The sequence below is a fragment of the Bos grunniens genome, chromosome 28, assembly GCF_055505025.1.
Source record: "Bos grunniens cultivar Pamir isolate PY7600 chromosome 28, Bosgru_T2T1.0, whole genome shotgun sequence".
NCBI lineage: Eukaryota > Metazoa > Chordata > Mammalia > Artiodactyla > Bovidae > Bos > Bos grunniens.
The window spans coordinates 10,659,322-10,671,186 of NC_141192.1; the positions used below are offsets into that span (position 1 = coordinate 10,659,322).

Sequence of the window (11,865 nt, forward strand, 5' to 3'; positions counted from 1 at the left end):
GTGAAAGAGGCTGAAGGATGAAAAGATTGAAGGCAGGAGAGGAAAGCGAAGGAGGTAGCAGTGACCAGTGGGGTCAAATGGAGTCCATGTTTGGCAGAGGTGGAGGGCTAGACATCTGCCTTGTTGAAAAGGAGACACTGGATTTTGCACAGGGGCATCTTGGAGACCTCCGTTTAGTCCTTGCCCCTGAGTCGCAGGCTGCCCCCCCTTTTTTGTGACAAATCTTCCAGATGTGAAGCCAGTTTCAAACTTTATTCTGATGGAGGAGTTACATAGGAGGCCTGCCTTGTGGATTCATCCCATGGCTCAATTGGGAAGCCCTGAGCAGCAGAGGGTCAACGTTTTATTGGGATGTTGGCAGCTCACAGCTCTGGGCACTGCCCCTTCCCTGGGGTGGGTGGGGGAGCTCAAAACTCGCAGATCACAAGGAGTTGCTCACTGCAGGGTACGTCATTCCACTTGCCATCAGGAAAGATTTCCACACAGTTCTCTGGTTGTCCCTCATCACTGTTGTTGGGCTCCCCATTGGCCCAGTTGGAATAGACCAGTATTTTCCCAGTGGGGTAGGTGAACTTCCCCTCTGTGGAGATGTCATTCATGCTCAGGTAAGCATTCTTTTTCTGGGCTCTGACCACCTGTGTCACGGCCTCATTCTCAGCTGCAGAGCGTGGGAAGGCCAGCTGTTCCTGATGCTCTGAACCCAAATATGATATTACAGCACCTGCCATCTTGAAGATCTTCGCCACGACACTCCGGGCATCAGGGAAGAGCACCGCTAGGGGAAGAGGAGAATCAGGCTAGGGATGTGCAGCAGCTAGACCTTGTGCTTCAACTGGAGTCCCCAGATCCCACGAGGGTACCAGGGCACCAGATAGCACAAAAGCAAGGCACTTAGCTCTCAAGCATCCATCATGCAAGAGGTGAGGACCCTGGAACTCAGGTGCTTATGCAAGAAGCCCAAAGTCACCCAACTCTCAAATGTAGATGAGGATCAGACCTTGGAGGTGACACTACAGCTCCCACATGCACTTTCTGTTCTTCCCCGTGCTGTTCACGAGAATCCAGCATTTTAATTACTGTGTAAATAGGAAGGACATTGGCAGGGAAATGACACTGTAGAGTCCAGGGCAGTTCCTGAGAGTGTGGAAAACACCAAACAGGTGGCTCACTCTCACCCTTGCATGATGACTGGGCATGAGGAGTTGTCTGAGCCGTTCTGTGCTGTGTGAAGTGGTGAGGAGAAAGGGGACAACAGGGGTGCATCTGAGAGCAGCCAAGTGCTGACCTCTGCACTGGGGGCAGTCCAGTGTTGGCTTCCATATGCTCGCAGGTGAACCTATGGCCAGTCAGCCTCCCTGGACCACTGAGCAGGGGATGACGGCATCTGAGAGCTCTATGTGGGGGCAGGAGGGCAGGGTGGGATCAGCTTTGGAGAGAGCCCTGTCTGGGCTTCAGAAAGTCATGTGTTCAGCCCTACCCTGGCAATGACAGCCCAGGTGACAAGGGAAAGTCATTTCTCTTTTCAGAGTCTAATCCCTTATTTCTAAGGAAAAGGTACACTGCAAAATAGCATCCCTGATGTGACGTGTTACGTATCTCTTTTTATTCCATCCCATCCACACCCCTCTGACTTCCAGGGTCTGCATGGAAATCTTCTGGGCTCCTAAGAGGGCTCACTGGACTGGTTCTGAACCCAGGCTGCACCCTAACCCACTGCCCTTTTCCTCTGAGTAGCTTCAACAAGTAATCGGAGACCAGATTTTCCACATAGTCGGATGGCGCCCAGACAGCCCCGGACAAGGTCAGTGCAAGCTTGTGTGCCATGATTGGTTTATGTCTCATGCATCTGGGTGTGGGTGTGTGTGTGCATGCGTGAATACATCCGTGTGTCCATCTGAAGGTACATGGGCTGACTCAAGGTCCATCAGGATGGGTGTGCATATGTCTGCATGTGTGTTCATGTATGTAGATGGTGTGGACTGAGTGATGGTGTTTACATACACACAGGTGGCCAGCACATATGCCCAAGTTCACCTTTGTTTATATAAGTCTGCATAAAGGGTTAGTTTTTAAGTTGTGCCCAACTCTTTTTGATCCCATGTACTGAAGTCCACCAGGGACTTCTGTCCATGAGATTTTCCAGGCTAGGATATTGGAGTGGTTTTCCATTTCCATTCCAGGGGATACTCCCAACCCAGAGATCAAACCCAGGTCTCCTGCAATGCAGGCAGATTCTTTACCAGCTGAGCTACCAGGGAATGAGGTAGTAAATAGATATGTAAATATGACTGTGCAAGAAGGAACACATAAACTGCTGAGAATTCTCATCCCACTACTTCAGTACTTAGTTGGCTTGAGTTCTTAGGAACCAACCCTATGTCTCACCCAATCAGGCCCCTTTATGCTCTACTCCTTCAGAAAACTCTCCTTTTCTTGGATCAGTCAGGTTTGATAAGTGATGTGCATTCAAAGCTGTCATCAGGGAGAGGAGAGACGGAGGAGGGGTAGTTGATGGAGTGTCTCAAAGATGCAGGGCACTCAGGTGTGTGCTCTAGGAGGCCTTAGCCTGATTAGGATCCAGGCTTAGGGAAGAACCTCTGCTTTAAACTCCACAAGAGGTGCAGAAGAGTCCAGCACTGGCCAGAGACTGGAGGCAGCCTATTCCTTCCAGACCCAGGGACATCTTTACGGTAAGATACTTGGTGGCCACACACCAAGGATTGGTCGCCAGCAGCCTTGAACCCCACGGGCAGCATCCCACCCCCGCTCTCAGGGTCATGTCTGGATTCTCTGCTTCCCTGGGCTGTGCAGCTTCTTCTCTGGGCATTTGGACACTTGGCCCCACAGATGGAAGAAAAGTATCCTGGTTTGGGTGACCCCTTGTCTGTCATAGGAACCTGCCCAGGGTAGGCTGTGGTGAAGGTCTGCTGAACTGGTGACATGGACCGCATCCTCCTCCTTGTCCTGTGCGTCTACTTGAGCTTCTGGAGCACGTGGGGTACGGCTCTGTCCCAAACCTGTCCTTAGACCCGCTCCTGCCCAAGGTCTAGGTCCAGTCCCAGTCATGGTCCCAGCAAGTCCAATTTAGACCCAGCCAAGAGAACTACAAGCCAAGCCTAGACTAAGTCTGAGGCCCACGCTCATGGCCTGGCAAGAGTCAGGTCCAGGAACTCACCTTTCTTATACTGAGAGAAGGCATTTTGGAAGCATTGCAGCTGTCTGTCTAAGATTGTCACCCGCTGCCTGAGAGCATTGACCTCTGAAGGAGAGAGACGCCAAGTGAAGACAGATCCAGAACAGCCTAGGGTCACTCAGAGCCCAGGCCTCAAGGGAAGAGAGTCCAGGAGGAGACTCAAGTTGGGGGTGGGGTAAGGAGGTGGAATAGAGGCCTAGGAAGCCCACCTTTGCTGACCTAGCTGGCCTCTGTATCCACGGGATTTCCTGGGGTTCTCTTGTGAACAGTATCCCTGACAGGTCCCTTGCCTCACTGACAGTGAACCAGATGTCATTTTAATTCCAAATTCTAGGAATCTGATAGCACTTCCTTTTGCATTGCAGAGGATGGTATGGTTGTAGGAGAGGAATACACATAGCTTGAGTATTTCCCATCCATTAAATTATTGATGTTCAAGGTTATCTGATGAACTGGAGAGTGAGGTTGGCTTGTCATAAAGATCAGATAGAAAATCTGCTCAGGTATTCCTCCAGCGAGTCACAGAGGCTAAGACCAGAGTCCACCTCGCCATACACCCTGTCAGCTTTTCCTGCTTGACCCCCACCTGTAAATGGGTTACCTGAGAGGAGAGCTGAGCTGAATAAGGCCTCCTCCCTGCCCCAAACCCTAATGGGGCCCCCAAGGCTTCCATACCTGCAAGCCCACTCTCCCCCTTTGCTCCTGTTTCTCCAGGATCACCTCTGTCCCCCTTCAGTCCTGGGGGGCCTCTGGCACCTGAAGGGCCCTGTGGACCTATAGCTCCAGCAGGCCCTGGATAAGAGAAGTAGAAATGGGTGAGTGCTGAACATATATTTTAGCATTTTTGTGCTCTGCCCCCCCAACCGCCCCCAACTTCCACACATGGACTTCCTTTCCCCAAGCAGCACACCCTCCCACATACAAATGTCCCTCTGTGCCTGGATCCTCTTCTTGCATCCTCTCTATACACTGACTGTCCCATAAACTAACAACCAGCCTTCCCAAATACAAACAGTCCCTGCTACTCTCAGCACCTTCTCCCTGGAGACAGACAGTTCCCAAAACCCAACACTGGCTCTCTCCCTGAAATGCCAGCTCTGACATGATGGCTCGTGGGGGTAGGCACAAGGGAATATGAGCCCAGCCCTATATCCATTGCTCACCTGCTTCCCCAGCACGTCCAGGGGCTCCAGTCTCCCCGGGGGCACCTCTCTCTCCTTTGAGGTCTGCGGGGCCTCGGATGCCCAGCATGCCTGGGGCACCCACTCCTCCTGAGGATGGAACACATTGGAGAAACATGGCTGAGAGTGCGCTCAGCAGGTACCATTTCTTCAGCAGTGCAGCTTGTCACCCACAGCTCCGGGTAAAAGAGCGACCTGGGAGACTGCTCCTGACTGCTTGGTCTCCTCTAGCAAATTCAGTCAGTGTGGGAATGTGGAGAGGCCCAGGCCAGGCCTACCAGGCACAGAGGTTCCAGGCTTTTCCAGGCACTGTGCACATACCCTGGTCCCCACCAGGGCTGCCAACGTCACCCCTCCCTTCCCCCTCCCTCACCCACCACATACCACCCTCCTACCTTTGGGCCCAGTCTCTCCTTTGGGGCCTGGTGTGCCTGGAGGTCCCATGCTCCCCTGCCTCCCTGAGGGGCCCTGTCTTCCAGCTGATCCAGGAATACCAGGAGGCCCTGGGATAAACGACCAGCCTAGTCAGTGACACTGAATCTCCTCGGAACGGAGTGCATAAAAGATGGGGCTGTAGTAGAAGTCAGACAGGGAGCCTCCTCCTAAAGATGTTGCCCTCACTCTCCACCCTCCCCAGGAGCTGTAGTCTTCCCTGAGATAACCCAGTGCCACCTTGAGAATGACCTTCCTCTTCCTGGGGTAGAATCTGTGCACGCCTAGTGCCATGGCCTAGTGGCAGCACGCCATCTACAGACACCTGCATTCCATGCCAAGCTGCTCACCAGGTGGTCCAGGGTCTCCCTTTGGTCTGGGTTCTCCAGAAGAGCCATTGTCCCCTTTCAGCCCTATGGGGCCAGCTGGTCCAGGCCTCCATTCTCATCCTGCAGGTCGGGTGAACCTGTGGGCACAGACGAGATGGACATAAAGCTGATCCTGGCCCAGGAGGAGCCAGCTGCCTGCAGGGTCAGGGCCTTGGCGTTCTTTCAGGGTTCTGTAGGGTGTAGACACTGCCCTTCCAGGTGACTGGTCCAGTGGCTATCAAGAAATGCATATCCATATCCCCATTTTACAAGTGAAGAAACAGGCTTGCTGAATTGGACGCAGATCCAAACCAAGACTCACCTGGCTTTGCATACAATGCACCTGCCCCTGCCCCAAGGCCACGGTATTTATGGCAGTTAAGTCTGTCAGCTTTTACCCTGGACCATGGACTCCCTGCCCTCCCCCCTCCCCAGAACCAAAGTTTATGGCAGAAATGACACCTGACACTTAGCACCAGAGAAATAGAAATCAAAAGCACAATGAGCTGTCACCTCACACCTCTCAGAATGGCTATTATCAGACAGCAAATAGGAAGTGCTGCAGAAGTAGAGAAAAGGAAAGCTTTGTGCAGTAGGGATGCAAATGGAACAGCCACTATGGAGACAGCATGGAGGTTTCTCAGAAAGTTAAAACTAGAGCTACCATAGAATCCATCAATTCCCCTTCTGAGCATTTAACTAAAGAAAATGAAAACACTAACCTGAAAAGATATATGCACCCCCAAGTTAATTGCAGCATCATTCATGGTAGCCCAGACATGGATGCAGCCTAGAGCCCAAGTATCTATGGATGGATGAATGGATGTAGAAATTGCAGGGTGCATATACAATGGAACATTATTCAGCCATAAAAGAGAATGAAATCTTGCTATTTGCAGCAACACTGGTGAACCTTCAAGGCACTATGTTTAGTGGAATAAGTCACAGGGAAGGGCGGTACCATACGATCTCACTTATATGTGAAATCTAAGAAAACAAATAGAAACAACATACTCACAATACAGAGAACAGATTTGTGGTTGCTAGAGGTGGGTTTGAGAAGTGGGCAGAATGGATAGAAATCTTCAAAAGGTACTAGGGTCCAGTTTAAAAACAATTAAGTCCCAGGATATAATGTACAGCGAAGTTCTATAGTTAGTAATCCTGGGTTGCATGCTTGAACATTGCTGAGCAAGCAGATCTTAAAAGTTCGCATCACACATAAATCGTTAACTATGTGTGTTGATGACTTATTGTGACAATCATTGCACAATATATGCAAATATGAATTCATTATGATGTACATCTGATTCTAATATATTATAGATCAATTTTATTTAATATAAAGAAGAGAAAAAACTATGTAACATGCTTTTAAAATTATGGAAGATAGATGATATTATTGTGCATTATTAAGTGATAAAAGTAAGTTATAAACACTATTTAATATGATTCCATTTCTTCAACATGTCCACGCATGTCTCAGGCATGTGCACATGTAACACACATTGAAAAAACCACAAGAAGAGCATAGACAAGTGTTAGTTGTTCTTTCTAAGGAGCACAATTGAGGCAATTTTAATTTCCATCTTCTTGTATTTAGTGATCATATACTAATTTGCTTTGGAAAAATGACCAAACATTTAAAAAAATCACATTACCTTAAGAAGGCTGCCTAAGTCTGAAATTATAAGAGATTTGCCTTCAAAGACTAAAGGGAGAAATGCCTATTGATTCAAGAATTATACACTCAATTCTGTGAATTTGGTTATTCTTTTTTCATTGAGATGTAATTCATATAATATAAAAATTACTTTTTTTTTTTTTTTTTTACTGTGCTGTGTAGTTTGCAGGCTCTCAGTCTCCCAATCAGGGATTGAACCTGAGGCCTGGCAGTGAGAGCACGGAATCCTAACCTCTGGATTCCAGGAATTACCTGTAATTAATCATTTAAAGTATACAATTCAGTGGCATTTAGAACATTGACATAATTGTACAACTACCACTACTCTTTAGTTCAAGACTATTTGATTAATCCCAGAGAAAAGCTCATACCCATACTCCCTCCCTGCCTCCTCCTAAGCCCTGGCTACCTCTATGCAGCTGCCTGTCTCTGTTAGCTATTCTGTATATTTTATATAAATACATACAATATATGACCCTTTGTGTCTGCCTCTTTAAACTAGGAGTGACATTCTTGAGTCTCATCCAATTTGTACCACATTATCAGTACTTCGTTCCAATCTATGGATGAGAAATGTTCTATAGTATGAATACAATATATTTTCTTTATTCATTCACCTCAGATAAATGTTGATAGACACTTGGGTTGTTTCCATCTTTTGACTGTTGTGAGTAAGCATTCATGTGCAAAAAGACAACAAAAGAAATCTGTCAGTTACTACTAACTTGTTCATTCACGTATTTGTTCATTTCCTCATTATTTCATTTCTCTGTTCACTGAGAATCTCTCTGTGGAACATGGCTTTCTGCCTAGCACTGAGCAGGAAGTAAATGTCAGCACCAGGTCCTGGTCTACAAGGAATTTGTCACTGAAGTTTAAACTGTGAGGCACAGGTAATGAGTGAAGAAAACAGCTTCTGAGATGTCCCTTGTCCATCCCAGCACCCTCAACCCATGGACACACACGTACTCATAGGGAACAGGACTTCAAGGCTGAAGAGGATTCAGAGCCCTGGAGAGGAGAGGTGACATTTCAGATCTGGAAACCACTCCCCCAGGGTAAGAAGGGCCAGTCTTGCCCGGGCCAAGAATGTGCAGGTGGAGGGAGACTGGAGTATTTGATGGGTGATGAGAGTGTCTGTGCTGGACATTGGGTCCTGCTCTTAGCTCCAATTCTCACTAGGCAATCAATGGGAGCCCGGAGGATAGGCCCCACATCCCAGACCCCCTGGTGCACAGTGCTCAGGCAGAGACACCTGGTCCCTGGCTGAGCCTCTCCTGGGCTCCCCCCTGGCTGGGGAGGGCAGCAGGTACCTTGGAAGCAAGTCACTCCTTAGAAGGGAGCATTCGAGGTTGCCATCCTTGTGTACAAACCATGGCAGCCATGAGAGCAGGGAGGTAGAAGAAGGGATACTTTTCAATACAGGGCCCCTCGGGGAGCTAGAGAGAGTTGGCATCTTGAATACCACCCCTCCTCTGAGATCACTTCTAGGAGGCCTGCTCTAGCCCCAGCCCATTCATGTTGGAAGCTACTTTCTTTCTAAAAGACAGACAGATATTGTCTCTTACCCTACAAATCCTAGGGATGTTATGTATTCTTTTCAGCTTTAATCTGGTTCATGTATTTCCTCTCCAATCAAAACACAAACTCCAGAAAGATGAAAGAACTCAGTTTATCCCCCATAACCCTGGCCCAGGGCCATGGTGATCCCCTCGTCCTTGTCGCTGGTTCATCAAATTCTCACTTCTTGTCAGTAAAAACCAGATCTTCTCCTGTGGGGCAGTGTTTCCAGAAAATTCCCTTAATAATCAGTACATTTGGAAACCTCAGGCGAATTCAGCTGGTTGGGACAGCAGAAGAATAAAAGTTTATCTTGAAGACCCAACAAAGAAATGAAGCCTTGGCTCAATTCTCTGTCACTGGTGGTTGATATTATTCTCATCTACAGATGATTAAACTGAAACTTACGACAGTCATCAGTTCAAAAATATTTGACATTCTGCAGAGGCAACATTTAATACGAATGAACAACAGTTAAGTTTGGGAGTGTATGTACTCAGTCGCATCTGACTCTTTGTGGATTGTAGCCTGACAGATTCCTCTGTCCATGATATTCTCCAGGCAATAACAGAGTGAGTTGCCATTTTCTATCCAGGGGATTGTCCCAACCATGGGATCAAACCTACATCTCCTACGTCTCCCACATGAGTGTACTAAGTCACTTCAGTCGTGTGGAACCCAGTGGCCCAAAGCTTGCCAAGCTCCTCTGTCCACGGGATTCTCCAAGCAAGAATACAGGAGAGGGTTGCTATGCCCTCCTCCAGGGGATCTTTCTGACCCAGGGATCAAAACTGCATCTCTTACATCTCCTTCTTTGGGAGTCAGGTTTTTTACCACTAGCACCACCTGGGAATCCCAAAGAGTTCTGGAGCAGAGGATCCAAATACCACTTGCTCACTCATTGTTTGTACATTCTTGGGGTGGTTAGGGTTAGAAGATCCTAGGGGAGAAATCAGGACAGGTGGTTATGGAGCTGGGGATTTGGGCAAGCCAGTCTTTGCCAACCAGTAAAGCCATGTTTTAGGTGCACTGAAAATCTGGGGGATTCCTCCCATCTTGGGAAGACCATCTTCAAGGTTTCCACAGCAGAAGATTCAGAGTTTTGGGGTTGGTTACAATTCCAGTGCCCACCCCTTCCCATCAGGGCAAGCCCATGGTCCCAGCTCTACCTGGATCTCCCTTCTCCCCCCGGGGACCTTCTCTCCCATCTTGTCCATCACGACCAGGCAAACCACCCTCCGGGGGGGCTACACATAACCAGGGTACAGGCGTTGGCCATTGTTTTCTGGGAATAGATCATTATTTCTGCTCCCAGGGATCTCCAGGGCTGTGTGAGCAGGAGCAGCATGGAGAGAGGGAGGAGAAGCATGTCCTAGGCAGAGGAAAAGAGAGAGGGGGTGCTCTTGGTCCAAGGACGAGGCTTAGGGCTGGCCCAGCTCCTGGAGGTCAGGAGAAGCCCTTCCCCCATCTCCTCTCCCATCCTCTGGGGCCAAGAGTACCAAGCTCCAAAAGCAGTTTAGGGAAAGTTAGGATAAGGTCTGGCCAGGGAGGACATGTGTGGACCAGCTGGGCCTCTGACCTGGTCTGCCAGCAGCATGAACCTACTCTCAGATGGTCTGGGTCATCCCTTTTGGGGCTTGTCATCCCTGTCAGGGGCACTTTGGCCAGGATGTAGAATGCCTCACTGAGGCCATTGTCACACCAGGAGGGACTCACTGAGGGCTGTTGGGTGGGACCCTTCCCTCTCTGGGTCTCTTTATCCCTTTTTATACCAGTGAGTCGGTTGCTTTACCTCTTACAATGCTGACTTGTTTCCTAGTTGCTGTCACTTGCTGCTCTGGACAGACTAGTACTGGAGTCTGCAGTGCTATCTGAAAAAAAAAAAAAGAAAGCCAGAGGGATAATTCTTGGTAAGGTCTGTCCTGAGCACAGAAAGGTGCATGACTGCTTATTTTTCAGGATTTGTCATTCCAGGGCTCCACCAGGAAAGTTCCTGGTACACCTAGAGTCCTGCCCAGACCTCCTAAGAGGACTTGGGACAGGGGCCTCTTGGTAGAGAGGACGTGTGAGACGGGTGCCATCAGGGGGAAGCTGGCTTCAAAGGAGGAAAGCTGACGTCCAGTAGAGTTTCTGGTTACCATCGGAAAGGGACTCAGGAGCTAAGTGAGATCAGGGTGCAGGACGTGGGTCACTCCCAGTGTTGGGCTTCTTTCCTCTCTCAGAGAGAAACTGTAATGTTTAGAGCATGGAAAAGAATCATGGGAGTTGCAGAGACCTGGAAGAAAGCCCGAGGGACCGTGCAAAGGACCGAGGATTGCCAAGCAGGCTGATGTAGTGGGAGGGAAGGGGTTTCCTAAGCAGAGAAGTGCCTCCTTCCAAGAGGATGATGAATTGCATTTACCCTGGGGACTTCCAGACAATGGCATCAGACATCTGGTTGGATGTCACATTCAACTCTCCCCCTCTCCCTGTCCTGGAAAGACATCTCCCACCAAACAAAGGGAGAAGAGTAAAGAGCACCCCTTATTGCCTCATTTGCTCCCACCACCAGCACTGAACCTCCTGGAGTGGAAGATCTACACACACCCTGCCTTCTTCAACCACCCACATAGGCAAGGAGATATTCACTGCATATGGAAAACAAATTAAGAGGCAAGGACAGAGATACTCACAACTGCTTCCTGTAAGGGTCCAGAATATCCAAGCATGTTAGAGTTCCCGGGTAAGCATTGGCCCTTTATATCTGCCCTATAACTTGACCCTCAGCCCCAGTTTCCTGAGAATTCTCTTCGGGAAGTAGGGTAATTTCCTTATTATTGACTCACTCAATTTCATCCCCACCTGAGCTCAGGGTCCACCTGCCACTAATGTTGACAGGACTAAACACACATTAGAGTTCAAAGAGCACCCTCAGCCCAGGATCTCATGGGTACCCCACTTCAGCCTTGTAAGTAAAATGGCAGCATCGGTGTCTGTATTTCATGATGTCCAGGGGTCCAAGGTCCAGAGAAGAACAGTAAGTTGTACAGTGATCTACAACTCTTGCAAAAGCAGCCTTCCTCTGCAGAGTCCAAGAGCTAGCACCCTGCGGCCACTTCTCTTCCACCTTCATCTCAACATTACTGCTCAGACACTAGGAAAGAGCTGGGAGCTGCTTGGCCAATCTGAGCAGAAGTGGGGCATGTGAAGGGCTGCTGAGGCAACAGCCTGTGGGAGACAGCATCTCGGGGAGCTGCCATCTGGCAGGGGTCACTCTTTTGCTTTCTGCTGTCAATCTAGGACAACTCTCCACTTGCCTCAGGATGGCTTTCTATGCTCTCTGTTCATCCCCTGCCCAACCCTTATTCACTCACTGCTGCTGCTGCTGCTGCTAAGTCACTTTAGTCGTGTCCGACTCTGTGCGACCCCATAGACGCACATGACTATCCAATTCTCTTAATTATAGGG

General features: G+C 49.0%; 1 protein-coding gene across 1 annotated transcript; it reads right to left on the minus strand.

Annotated features, from left to right (window-relative positions):
* Positions 1–233: 233 nt before the first annotated feature.
* LOC147342828 (conglutinin-like) lies at positions 234–11,863 on the minus strand. The gene is made up of 7 exons (XM_086381765.1): positions 11,091–11,863; positions 10,211–10,289; positions 5,157–5,272; positions 4,770–4,877; positions 4,357–4,464; positions 3,869–3,985; positions 234–775 (listed from the first exon to the last, which is right to left on the minus strand). The coding sequence occupies exons 4-7, from the start codon at positions 4,816–4,818 to the stop codon at positions 408–410; spliced, it is 642 nt and encodes a 213-aa protein (XP_086237891.1). The 5' UTR covers positions 4,819–4,877; positions 5,157–5,272; positions 10,211–10,289; positions 11,091–11,863; the 3' UTR covers positions 234–407.
* Positions 11,864–11,865: the final 2 nt, after the last annotated feature.